Consider the following 14029-nt stretch of genomic DNA (forward strand, 5'->3'; position numbering starts at 1 on the left):
AAAAAATGTTAATTTGACAAGTGATTCCAAACTTGTGAACAGTTGTGATGCAATGCATCAGCCCCCACTACCCCATTCATGACTGGTCAATTTCCAACCACAGGACCTCTGTTGGTAGTGTGTGTGGTGTTTTTTCTCTACTGTAAGGAACTGCTATGAATTTAAAACTTCCCTCACTCCGTTCCTCGAAACTTTCTTCTTCATCTTGACCACTGGGTGTCCTTGGCAAAAGGACTTTAAGAACAGCTGCAGTGAAGTAAAGGCTAAATTAATGATCACAGGCTGCTTTGTCTTTGGTCACAGAGAACTCGTGAAAAGGTTGCTTGGAAAAAAGTCAGAAAACATGTATGAGAGCAAGGGATGGTCTTATGAGGTCCCTGGGCACAAACCGGGCCTTTGGAGGCCCCAAACACTCCAAAAATTATGGGTAATGTAAATAATATGATTATTAAAAAGTAAAAACCTGAAAAGTGAGATCATACAATATGAAAGGTTCATGTTTGAGCAAACTGGACATTTTTTACTAAATAAGCAAATTTGCCATTAGTAATGTATAATATTCTACTGCATTATCATCAATGTAAACGTTTGAATTAGGATTGTCTTTCAAGCCAAACTGAGTCATAATGCAAGCACAGAAGAATTTCTACACTTACTAAACATCTATACTTCATGCATCAATAACAATCAAAAAGAGAAGTGGGCCTAAAAGCATAAAACATTTCTTGATTTAATTAATTAATTCATTCAAGGACTATCTGACGTTTGTGTCTGCACTGGACTGTCCCAAGTATTTGATCTGTCCTGAGGCTTGGGACAGTAACAAAGTAAATGTAATTAGTTTCTGTACTTTAGTATTTTTTGGTGTATCTGTACTGAAGTTTCTCCATTCTGGACTTTTTCCATTCACTCCACTACATTTCAGAGTCTAATATCCGACTTTTTCCTCCTACATTTTGAGAAATCTGTGGTTCCTTTTGGTTTCTGTGTGTATAAAAACGTAACATGTCAAAATGAAAGAAGCGCAAAGCCAGAGCACCAATCAGGGCCCAGCGGTCACTTTGTTTAGAGCTGGTTTTGACCTGTTGGTCATACCGACCCAGTGCAGCACGCGGTTCAACGTCAGCGCAGCAGCGTAAAACTTTGGGAGAGTCTGTTCAACATAAATGATGAACTAACCTAACTTTGTGTAAATAGAGCTCAATATAGAAATATGTCCACATATGCAGTCGAGACTGACGCGGCTTTTTTCTGAATTTCTACAAACACCATTTCATTTTATAGTAAATGAGTTTGGGCTGGTTTATGTTTATGAACAGACGCCTACAGATCAACATAGTAAAGGAGCTCATCTGTGATCCTGAGTTTAAAGCCAGTTTTTATTCAACTTAAACTTGGAACTAAGTTGTAAATAAATCTGAAACTGAAACTTTGCTTGTGTGTAAAAAGTGATTTCAGAGCCACTCGGTTCTCCCTGATGGAAACTGTTTACCTTCAGTGTTTTGTGCTTCTGATCATTTTAATAGACGTCAGCGTCACTAATTAATGACGTTCTATTAAAAGACTGGTTTACCAAGAGAGACGCTGGAGGACTTTCACCTGAAATGAGGTCATGAAGCCAGTCTGGTTATAAAAATGATAACAGGACATCAGAGCCAGAATTACTCTTTTAGTACTTTTACTTTATACTTAAGTACATTTGAAGGGAAATACTTTAGTACTTTTACTCAAGTGGAGGTCTAAAGGGAGGAACTTCTACTTTTACTGGAGGGATATTTTACCTTGGGTGTCTCTGCTTTAACTCCAGTACATGATTTGTGTACTTCGTCCACTACTGTTGTGGTCTGAGGCCGCTCCAATACACCACTGACCCTGTCAGTCTGTGAGGATGATCATCAGAAATGTCTGTTAGCTAATAAATATATTGTGATCATTTCAGCCTTTTTTTGGTACAGACAATTTACATCATGGGGAGGTTCTTTATACTTTAAATGGATGAAAAGTTCTTAACCGTCTGCTGTACACATTATGATGGCAATGTAAAAATCTTCACTTTCTTGCAGAAAATTATCCTCAATTATTGAATTATACAATTATGATATTACACCGATCAGACGTAACATTATGAGCACCTCTTTGTTTCTGTGAAGAAGAAGAAGATGATTTAAGAAGACATAAGAACAAGATAATTGTCTTTCCCATGCTTTATGAAGTCGTGACCATGCATTATGATCATGTTTCCACACCTTAGTGAGTTGTGGCCAGAATTTAATTCTCATTCCCAGAGTCATGCATGAGTTGTGAATGAGCCGTTACCATATTATGATCTTATTCCCACACATTAGTAAGTTGTGGCCACACATTATTTTTATTAAGAAAGAATGTCACCAGTTGGGCTCAGAGTGGGAACAAAATCCTCGTGCATGACCATGATTCAGTAAGATGTGGGGATGAGGTGATTGAGCTGTGGCCACCACTTAATAAGGCATGGGAAAAGCATTATTTAGTTGAGGCCACAATTTAACATGTGGGAATGAGATTATTAAGAGGTGACAAGTAAGTCATGGCCATGGCTTAGTAAGACGTGAGAACGAGATAATTGTCATTCACATGACTTATGAAGTTTTGACTATGCATTAGGATCATATTCCCACACCTTAGTAAGTTGTGGTCACACTTTATTTTTATTAAGAGAGAATGTCACCAGTTGGGCTCAGAGTGGGAACAAGGTCCTAATGCATGACCACGATTCAGTAAGATGTGGGGATGAGGAGATTGAGCTGTGGCCACCACTTAATAAGGCATGGGAATAACAATGTAGTTGAGGCCACAATTTAACATGTGGGAATGAGATTATTAAGAGGTGACAAGTAAGTCATGGCCATGGCTTAGTAAGACGTGAGAACGAGATAATTGTCATTCCCATGACATATGAAGTTTTGACTATGCATTAGGATCATATTCCCACACCTTAATAAGTTGTGGTCACACGTTGTTTTTGTTAAGAGGAGTTGTCACCAGCGGGTTCAGTTTGCTTAATTTTTAAGACTTCAGTGGACGGGTAGAGAACTTGCTTGAGGAAAGGGGAGTGAATCCCTGTTAAATATAAGGCAGATATTTTCTGCTGCCAAACTCAATAACAGCAATGCTGCAATGGCATATATGGCACTTTGAGTCACAGCATCTCGTCACCCCTGGTGCACACAGCCAATTAGAGCCCTTCCATTACATCCTGCAGTGAAGCTGTATCTAATCCAGGTGTTACTGCGAACCTCAGGATGGCAGGAACTCTCTACAGTAATGATTAACCTACTTTTAACTCCAGCCATTATGATTTCTGCTGTGACGTCTGAGTGAACAGGACTGGAATCAAAAATGATATCAATAATAATAATAATAATAATGATAATAATAATGAACCATTATTATTGAAACATTCATGCTCAGCACATAAAGCATTATTCCATAGCAAGTACTGGTTGAACAAGGTTGAACAAGCTTTACAGCATGTTGACATAAATCACACATGAATGTTTTAGAAGATTAGAGTTTAGATCTGCTACATAATATTGAGTTTCCAGCTGAATTGGACAACAAATTTCCCATCACGCTGACTTTATCCAAACCATTCTAATAGTGAAACACATTCAAAATGTAGGTTTTTTTGACAAAAAAAAGAGTTATGCTCTAAGATTTCTCATTAGGTGTAATAGGATTTTTAATAACATTCCGCAAAGCTTGCCTAAACTTAGCTATGGAGCAAAAATAGCTATGACTGAACACATTTGTGTCCTGTTCAGGACAGGCCCATTGGCAGCAGAGTGATCCTATATGCATCCAGTGGTCCAATAGCCATACTTCACATCATGTCCGGAGAGTCATATTATGTCTAAGTAGGAAAAGGAGGGAATGGTGTTATCCACTAGGCCATCCAACCAATTCTATCAATGCCACTACTGAAAAAAGCCCTGGTCTCACAAGAAAATGAAAGACTTCTTGCTGTTAAATGTAAAGATTTAAGCAGATAGTTTTTTAAGTAGACTGTGTAGAGTATATTACCTGTGCTCCACACTTAATAATAATAATAATAATAAAAATATAAAATAATTTCATTTAAATAGCATTTTTCATGCTAGCAGCAGCTCAAAGTGCTTTACAGACAGGTGATAAAGCTTGACAGTAATACAAGAAATTATAAGCATCATTTTGGAACCAAATAAGAAAGTGACAGATCAAATTAAAAAGATAAATACAGAGACAGAGTTTTAATGAAATGCTGAGTTAAAGAGACACGTTTTCAGACGCTTCCTAAAAGTGAGCACTGAGCTTTACTGTCTAATAAAAGGTGAACTGAGCTCCGCATTTTAGAAGCATAATAACTGAGAGTCTCTCTGGTTTCTGTATTTTACTGAAGGTGTTTGTAGAAGATCAGTATCTGCAGATCTAAGCTGACGTGCTGGAACATGAACAGTTAAACTGTGATGTAAATGGTGCTTTAAGGCCATTTTAGAGCTTTAAAAACTAGTAGCAGAAGTTCTGTTATGAAAATCTGTCCTAATTGATTCCGTTTAGATTCAGTGCAGTTCTTTCAAAATGAGAGTTTTGCTGCATTTTTCCGAGTTGTAAAGGATGTATTGTTTTCTTAGGAAGCTCAGTAAGAAGATCATTACAGTGATCAACTCTGATCAACTCTGTAACAAACGCATGAACAAGTTTCTCTGCATCACTCAGAGAGAAAAGGCCAAACTTCAGTGATATTCCTCAAGTAATAAACAGCTACTTTAGGGACTGCCTTTACATGCAGGATAAATCAGAACTTAGACTCTAAGATCACATCTGCAGCTTTCTCTGAGTTTTTGTACCAATGATCTGTATTTGTTTTTCATGATTTAATTGTAGAAAATTTGGCAACATCCACTGGATAATATCTGACAGACAGCTGGTAAGTCTGTCTACAGAGTTTTCATCATCACAAGGAATAGAAATGTATAACAGGGTTTCATCAGTATAGCTATGAAAATGTATTTTATGTTTCCTAATAACATCACCATGTACAAAGAGCATGCACAAAGAGAAAAGCAAAGGCCCCAAAACTGAGCCTTGAGGGACTTTATTACTGCTGTAGAGAAAGCAAGATAATGCAAATTAGGTTTCATCAACCAGTGGCTAAAATCCTGAAAGCAAAGCACAGAGCATGAAGCCTAGTATCATTTGTTCAGTGCTTATGTAACTACTAAGGTGGGCTATTTGCTCTGTATAGAAGGCTTGGCTAATTCCTTACACGATTAACAAGTGTTATTTTTATAACTGCCTTAAAATGTAGCATTTTCTTTATAAAATCCATGAAATCCGTGACTTTTGAGAAACGATGTCAGTGAAATTATGCAAATATTCCTACTAATTTATTGGAGCCTCACCTAGTACTTTACAGAAAAGCCAAAAATATGAATTAACAAATAATAAAACATGGATCCTTGGCTCTCTGTGTGTATTGATACTATTTTATTACCCAAATATTGCAATACCATGTAGTATTGATTTTTTTTCTCCTACTCCCAGAATCCACAATCAGGAAATCTGTGTCCCAGTGGTGCTGGGACCACAACAGAGCAAGTGCATTCTTTCCTGGGGGCAAAGTACACAAAAAAAAAACCTTACAATGTTAAGTTTTAAAAGTTTAAAAGTCACGAGGGGAATGCAAAGCATGAGAGTTTTCCCCTAGGTGCTTATATCAGCAGCCTTGAGATTATCTTGATTTGCTAACCTTTAGGTAAGCGGCTCCTTCGAGATTTCTACTCTGTGTTCCACTTTCTCGTATTGAGAATATTAATTTCAGCCTTGGCTTACAGAGCTCTCACGAGATAATGGACTTCATACATTCTAAAATGCACTAGGGATAATCTCATTTGTGAGTTTTTTTTCCCCAGATGGTTTAATGATGTTTGCCTTTGGCTTTTATACTCACCCTAAATCTCACCAAATCTGGAGGTAGGTTTACAGAAAAAACATCACAGCGCTGACGTTCCAGTCTTTCTTAGATAGTAGAGTGAGAGGAGGATCTTAGGGCTCTGGTGCCTTTGGGAGTGCTCAGCTGTGTGTGTTAACAAAGGCAAACACATTACAATGATGCCGATCAAAAGAATTTGATATTAATGAAGAATAAAGCGCTCTGTGATTTAGCTAGACTGAGGAAGATGAGTCAAAAAGCTGCACTGAAGTCAATTTTTGAAGCTATTTTGAAGTTATTTTCAATATTACTTGAGGACTTTCTTCTTTATACATACTTTCTGCATATTTGAGTACATTGTCATTGTTATAACAATACCTTGTAGCCCTGTATTGGTGTGTTTTTGACACCATTTATGAAAACAGTAGCTTCCCTATATATTGTTTGGGTATTTACTGTCAAACAGACCAAGATAAATGGTCCAAAATTACTATAATGTATATTACATTAGGCCTCAGGGGCCGGACAAACACTAAGATGTTCTTAAATGCAGTTCTCAAAAAAAATTAAATAAGAAGTTCTCAAATATTTTCTTATGAGTGTTGATTTTTTTCTTAAGAATTTCTTAAGAAAGTCTTCATTGTTTTTTAGGTAGGCTACATTGCATTTTACTATGTACCATAAATGATGCGATACATTTTTGTTTGAATTTGTTTGAACTGTTTCCGTTATTTAATTCATAGTGAGGAGCAAAATGGAGGAAAAACATCAAACCAAAAATTTGCAAACATGAACTAGAGGGAAAAAAAAATCTTCCTTGGAAAATGTGATAATTGTGGGGTGACGGACGAGGATGGGCAGGAGTAGAAGAGGCAGCATCCATGATAAATTTAGATGCTCACCTTGTCAGCTCTTACAGCCTAAGGCAAGACTGAGGCAGTGGTAAGGATAAGAAAACGTTTAAGAATACTTTCATGAATATCACTTTTTCTTAGAATTATTCTTAAGAAAATGGTTAAGCTATTTGAAGAATACCAATTTCTCTTTTTTCTTAAGAGTGAAGAAAAGAAAAAACCCATCTAAGAAGATTTTCTTTTTCAAGACACTTTCATAAATCCGGCCCTGAAGTCACAGTCATCACTGGGAAAAACATGTTGTGATTGAGTTGGTCTGAAAAAACTCATTTTCTGTTCATTGTTTTCTTCTTATCATTATTGTTATACCGTCAAAAAATTGGCAACACTATTCTTGGTAGAGATTTTAAACTAGAACCTCTAGGATCTAAACCCAAAATAGAACCTATACCCTAATAGGTTGCTTCTGCGCTTTTAACTAATTTCATTTACTGTGTTTGTACAGCGTTCATTCAAACACAGATGTTATCTATAGTAGGACCACTCTATCAAAATCCACTATATTGCCAAAAGTTTTCACCCACCCATCCAAATCATTGAATTCAGGTGTTCCAATCACTTCCATGGCCACAGGTGTATAAAGCCGAGCCCCTAGGCCTGCAGACTGCTTCTACAGACATTAGTGAAAGAATGAGTCGCTCTCAGGAGCTCAGTGAATTCCAGCGTGGTGCCGTGATCGGACGCCACCTGTGCAGCAAGTCCAGTCGTGAAATTTCCTCGCTACTAAATATTCCACAGTCGACTGTCAGTGGGATTATAACAAAGTGGAAGCGATTGGGAACGACAGCAACTCATCCACGAAGTGGTCGGCCACGTAAAATCACTACAGACCTCCAAACTTCATGTGGCCTTCAGATCAGCTAAAAACAGCGTAGAGAGCTTCATGGAATGGGTTTCCATGGCCGGGCAGCTGCATCCAAGCCTTACATCACCAAGCACAATGCTAAGTTTGGTGGAGGGGGGATCATGGTGTGGGGTTGTTTTTCAGGAGTTGGGCTCGGCCCCTTAGTTCCAGTGAAAGGAACTCTTAAAGCTTCAGCACCAAGAGATTTTGGACAATTTCATGCTCCCAACTTTGTGGGAACAGTTTGGGGACGGCCCCTTCCTGTTCCAACATGACTGCGCACCAGTGCACAAAGCAGGTCCATAAAGACGTGGATGAGCCAGTTTGATGTGGAAGAACTTGACTGGCCTGCACAGAGTCCTGACCACAACCCCATAGAACACCTTTGGGATGAATTAGAGCGGAGACTGTGAGCCAGGCCTTCTCGTCCAATATCAGTGTCTGACCTCACAAATGTGCTTCTGGAAGAACGGTCAAAAATTCCCATAAACACATTCCTAACCCTTGTGGAAAGCCTTCCCAGAAGAGTTGAAGCTGTTATATCTGCAAAGGGTGGGCCGACATCATATTAAACCCTATGGATTAAGAATGGGATGTCACTCAAGTTCACATGTGTGTGAAGACAGACGAGCAAATACTTTTGGTAATATAGTCTAGTTCAAACTGCAGTCCCACAGTAAAAAAAACAATTAAGAATTCAGATTTTAGATATGTACCGCGGTAAGTTATGATATATTTAAACCCAAGGCATTAATTGTGTAACAGGGTAGACATGTGCGGATGGTAAAAACTAAGGGGCTTTACTAGTTTGAGGGAGCTCCGAAATCATTGTCGCAAAACAGGCCAAGGTCAAATCCCAAACCATTCAAAACCAGAAGATCAAAATTATAAAGTACAAGGGATCAAACAAAGGTAGATCTGTAATAAACAGGTAAAAAGGTCAGAAAACGGGAAACAAACCAGCGTTCTGAAAGAAATGCTCAGTAGCTCCGAATACAATTTGCCTAAACTAAAGCCTGGGCTTAAAAAGTAACTGAACAGGTCATAAGATTAACAGAACAGGTGAGCATAATCACTAATCAGGCGAGGCTGATCTCGGATAGGTTGTGTGGTGGAGTCAGAGTCAAGCGATCACCCAAGGGATTCTGGGAAATAGAGTCCCTGCTGGAGGAATGTGTGACAAATTGACATTCATTTGGGAGGTGACTGTCCAAAACCATGAAACCCCTAAGTTTACACTTATGAAAATAATACTGGCCTTTTTTAATAACAACACACTTAACTAGAGGGAGGGTAACCGCTAACCACAGGATTCACACTACCCCCCCCTACCCCCCCGATCATTTTCACTTTTTTAAGTGAAGTTGAAAGCTTTAGACTTACCATAGTTTAATTTTTAAATAAGATACGTCATTCAAAAATGCTGCCCCATGTTTTCATGTCACTAGTCACACCTCTACCTTCTACACTGTAGACTGGGGTTCAGTCCCCACCTGGGCAAAACACCCTACACTATACCATTAAGAGTCCTTGAGCAAGACTCCTAACGCCACCTCGGCCTACCTGTGTAAAATGATCAAATTGTAAGTTGCTCTGGATCAGAGCGTCAGCCAAAATGCCATAAACACAATGGGAAACCACGTAATCAGTCTGAGAATCCTGGGGGTTGGAGTCTTCTCCTATGATGGAGTCAGATAGCACGTGATCGATCACATGGTCTCCCCTAGCACTCTGGGAGATGAAGTCTGGCTCCTTTGCTGAATGCGTGACAGATTGACACATGATTTTATGTGTGTATAACTGTTCAAAGCTGTGTTTGCTAGTCATGTACTATCTCGCATATAACTGTTGTCGGATCAAAACCTTGTATCTCCAAAATGAGAACTTCACAGAAGAAGGAAAAAACATCCTTTACTTTTAATGTATGGCAATGGAACCCAATTTTTTTCCAAGTGATTTTGTGTCATTTCTTTTGGTTCAGTCACAATGAAATTTACACACAATGTGAAGGACAACAGGCTTTTTCTAATTATGTCATAAACTGAAAAACAACCAAAAAAATGGAGATTGTTCCAACAGCAACGACACGAGAGTTAAAGCAAAAGCCACTACAGAAACATGCACTACTGAAACTATTTTGGAAGTGTTATGATTGTTTTGGAAGCGATCAAATGGAATATTCAGTCATTAATTATAATAAAGTTATAAGGTCACTCAAAGCAGAAAGATTTCATTCTAAAGTCCAACTCAGTTAAAAGTCTGAAACGTGCTTTCAGCTCTGACTTTGATCTAGTTCAGTTGGAAAATTCATACACACAGCTTTTTGTGTGGATTTCAGAATGTAAATGTTAAGCTCTACGATCTACAGAGGGGATTTGCTTCAATTGATATATCCTAGTCTACAGTGTATAAAATGATGGAGTTGTCAAATTGACCAGCGCCCGTTTTCGCCCTCGGGCCGTTTCGGTTTCTCAGTGTTTGCTCTGGGGAAACGGCTGTCAGTGGCAAAACTCCTTTCACACAGTGTGTCCTCAGAGCAAACACACATTCAGGCCTAATTCACTTTCAGAATGACAAATACACATTTGGGAGAGAAACAGACGGAGAAAGAGATGATGCCTCTAGGAACAGCAGTAGTCATTATTGTTTATGGATGGAACATGTATTTTCACTGTGATACACTCCTAACAGCAGTGACTGGTTTTCTTAGACTCCTGACAGCAGTGACTGGTTTTCTTAGACTCCTGACAGCAGTGACTGGTTTTCATAGACTCCTGACAGCAGTGACTGGTTTTCTTAGACTCCTGACAGCAGTGGCTGGTTTTCATAGACCCCTGACAGTAGTGACTGGTTTTCATAGACTCCTGACAGCAGTGACTGGTTTTCATAAACTCCTGAAAGCAGTGACCGGTTTTCTTAGACTCCTAACAGTAGTGGCCAGTTTTCATAAACTCCTGACAGCAGTGGCTGGTTTTCTTAGACTCCTGACAGCAGTGACTGGTTTTCTTAGACTCCTGACAGCAGTGGCTGGTTTTCATAGACTCCTGACAGCAGTGGCTGGTTTTCTTAGACTCCTGACAGCAGTGACTGGTTTTCATAGACTCCTGACAGCAGTGACTGGTTTTCATAGACTCCTGACAGCAGTGGCTGGTTTTCTTAGACTCCTGACAGCAGTGACTGGTTTTCATAGACTCCTGACAGCAGTGGCTGGTTTTCTTAGACTCCTGACAGTAGTGACTGGTTTTCATAGACTCCTGACAGCAGTGGCTGGTTTTCATAAACTCCTGACAGCAGTGACTGGTTTTCATAGACTCCTGACAGCAGTGACTGGTTTTCTTAGACTCCTGACAACAGTGGCTTGTTTTCATAGACCCCTGACAGTAGTGACTGGTTTTCATAGACTCCTGACAGCAGTGACTGGTTTTCTTAGACTCCTGACAGCAGTGGCTGGTTTTCATAGACTCCTGACAGCAGTGGCTGGTTTTCTTAGACTCCTGACAGCAGTGACTGGTTTTCATAGACTCCTGACAGCAGTGGCTGGTTTTCTTAGACTCCTGACAGCAGTGACTGGTTTTCATAGACTCCTGACAGCAGTGGCTGGTTTTCTTAGACTCCTGACAGCAGTGACTGGTTTTCATAGACTCCTGACAGCAGTGGCTGGTTTTCTTAGACTCCTGACAGCAGTGACTGGTTTTCATAGACTCCTGACAGCAGTGGCTGGTTTTCTTAGACTCCTGACAGCAGTGACTGGTTTTCTTAGACTCCTGACAGTAGTGACTGGTTTTCATAGACTCCTGACAGCAGTGACTGGTTTTCATAGACTCCTGACAGCAGTGGCTGGTTTTCATAAACTCCTGACAGCAGTGGCTGGTTTTCATAAACTCCTGACAGCAGTGGCTGGTTTTCGTAGACTCCTGACAGCAGTGGCTGGCTTTCATAAACTCCTGACAGCAGTGACTGGTTTTCATAAACTCCTGACAGCAGTGACTGGTTTTCAGAGACTCCTGACAGCAGTGGCTGGCTTTCATAGACTCCTGACAGCAGTGACTGGTTTTCTTAGACTCCTGACAGTAGTGACTGGTTTTCATAGACTCCTGACAGCAGTGGCTGGTTTTCATAAACTCCTGACAGCAGTGGCTGGTTTTCATAAACTCCTGACAGCAGTGGCTGGTTTTCGTAGACTCCTGACAGCAGTGGCTGGCTTTCATAAACTCCTGACAGCAGTGACTGGTTTTCAGAGACTCCTGACAGCAGTGGCTGGTTTTTATAGACTCCTGACAGCAGTGACTGGTTTTCAGAGACTCCTGACAGCAGTGACTGGTTTTCTTAGACTCCTGACAGCAGTGACTGGTTTCCATAGACCTGTTTCTCAGCGTGACTGTAATAGGCCTCTAACAGTAGTCACTGGTTATCACTGTCTAAATGCTTCTCTTCAATGACAGGCTGTTCTCAGTAGTGAGTACTCTAAAGCTTTCTCCTCTGTTTGTATTGCTCTTGTTATGTTTTTGTTTTGCTGTCTGATGTTGATCAGAGGATTATTGGTTGCTCTCAAGGTTTCTTTCCCTTGCTTTTAAGAAGTTTTAATTGCAAAAGTTGCCCTTGGTGACATTCACTGGGGCTTGAATTTTGCTGAATTGTCTGTACAGCTGCTTTGTGACTATGCCTGTTTTGAAAAGCACGATATACATAAACTTATAGGAACAAGAACAAGTGACAGAACAAATAAGACAGAGAGAGAGAGAGAGAGAGAGTGAAATAGTGTAAAAGGGTGTTAGAGTGAGAAAAAGAAAGAAAAATAAATAGAACAGAAAAAGACAAAGAAAGAAAATAAAGAAGAAAGAAAGAGAAAAAACAAGAAAAAGAAAGTCAAGAAAATAAAGAATGAAAACAATAAATAATGAAAGAAAGAAAGATAAAAGAAAGAATACAAGAAAGAAAAAATAAAACAAGAATGAAAAAAAACGAGAAGCGAAAGAAGAGATATAGAGAGAGAGAGAGATGGACAAAAGGAGGCATGGGGTGGATGGAGAGAAAAACAGGGGAACAGAGAGAGCGCGCAAGAAAGAGACAGGTTGCTATGCTCCATCTCTCTCTTTCACTTGTCTATCTTTCTGTCTTTCTCTCTTCTAGCGCTGTGATTCTGCCTTCTCATCTATCTCTCTCTCCTTTCTCTAGGTGCAGCTGTATGCTCTGAACAGATGGACTGAAATCTCTTCAACCTGCAGGCTGTAATAAAGCTCTTACTGCAGGATTACACACACACACACACACACACACACACACACACACACACACACACACACACACACACACACACACACACACACATACAGCAGCTGCTGGAGAATCCGCCTCACTCACTCTCTGCCTCTCTCTCACACACACACCCCACTGTATGCGTTCTCACCTCCACTGACACACAGTGTGAGATGTCCGTTAATGTGGAGCTGATCTGTTCAGTTCACACCTGGAACAGCTCCCGTCTCCGAGGTGTCTGTGTGTTTATGTATGGTGGAGTAACCTTGACTGAACCTCCGCTGTTCTACTGTATTTCACTGTTAATTGTTATAGCAGCTTAACCAACTTAACCATAACAGCACTGATGTTACAGAAATGTGTGATACACTGTTAGAAATAAAGGTACATTTTCGTTCATCAAGGTACAAACAGTGTAAATGTTCCCTCAAAGCTCCAGCAGTGGTTTTAAGGTCTGATTGTGAAGCTTAAATCAGTTTTTTTCCAGGTGAAAAGCTGGTATTTCTACCTTTTCATAACCAAATGTTTTAAAACAGAAAAGTAAGATAAAAGCCTGGGGCCTTCCGCCTGAAGACTGCTGGGATAGGCTCCAGCACCCCCCCGCAATCCGGACGGAGAAGCGGCTTAGAAAATGGATGGATGGATGGAAAAGCCTGGGGGCGAGGCGGGGTGTGTGGAGTCAGTACAGCTTAGAACATTATGGTTCTGTTATATTCCCTGACTAAAGGTACTGAGGTGGACCCTTGAGGGAACCACCCCAGTGACAAGAGGGGTCTTGCCCCAGTGACAGTGTCATACCTTTATGTCGGACAGTGTACGTAGGTCAACCTCCAAGCAGTCACTGATTAGCTGTGTCCCAAATCAGGGGCTGCATCCTTCAGAGGACGTGGTCTGCAAAGGCGAGGCCTTCTAAGGCTGTGTAGACCTGCGGAGGCTGAACCGAAATTACACGCTCTGCTCTGTGGCAGATTTCCTGTTTGTGTCACAGCACCGCTGTTCCCAGCCTTACCGCTGCATCACGAAGTGCTGCTCCTGTCCAGTTCTTTCAAAGTTCTTCAAAGACGGAGC

At 40.3% G+C, this 14029-nt stretch overlaps 1 protein-coding gene and 1 long non-coding RNA gene across 2 annotated transcripts; both read right to left on the reverse strand.

The window, feature by feature from the left end:
- Positions 1–3718: 3718 nt before the first annotated feature.
- On the reverse strand, positions 3719–8690 carry LOC108431174. Its single transcript, XR_001858125.1, has 3 exons — positions 8666–8690; positions 5966–6091; positions 3719–3889 (listed from the first exon to the last, which is right to left on the reverse strand). It is a non-coding gene; the product is annotated as an uncharacterized LOC108431174 (long non-coding RNA).
- Positions 8691–8784: 94 nt separating this feature from the next.
- Positions 8785–12063, reverse strand: LOC119263070 (keratin-associated protein 9-1-like). The gene is made up of 3 exons (XM_037536901.1): positions 10845–12063; positions 9344–9462; positions 8785–8850 (listed from the first exon to the last, which is right to left on the reverse strand). The coding sequence occupies exons 1-3, from the start codon at positions 12061–12063 to the stop codon at positions 8785–8787; spliced, it is 1404 nt and encodes a 467-aa protein (XP_037392798.1).
- Between the last annotated feature and the right edge of the window lie 1966 nt (positions 12064–14029).

This window comes from Pygocentrus nattereri, chromosome 3 (assembly GCF_015220715.1).
Source record: "Pygocentrus nattereri isolate fPygNat1 chromosome 3, fPygNat1.pri, whole genome shotgun sequence".
Taxonomy (NCBI): Eukaryota; Metazoa; Chordata; class Actinopteri; order Characiformes; family Serrasalmidae; genus Pygocentrus; species Pygocentrus nattereri.

What these genes read in the sequence shown, in the direction of transcription:
- LOC119263070 (XM_037536901.1), bottom strand. Translation starts at nt 12,063, where the DNA reads ATGGAAACCAGTCACTGCTGTCAGGAGTCTAAGAAAACCAGTCACTGC. An exon ending in TAAGAAAACCAGCCACTGCT is followed by an intron (nt 9,463 to 10,844) that starts GTCAGGAGTCTA and finishes TCACGCATTCAG; the next exon opens with CAAAGGAGCCAGACTTCATC. An exon ending in ATTCTCAGACTGATTACGTG is followed by an intron (nt 8,851 to 9,343) that starts GTTTCCCATTGT and finishes TCTATTTCCCAG; the next exon opens with AATCCCTTGGGTGATCGCTT.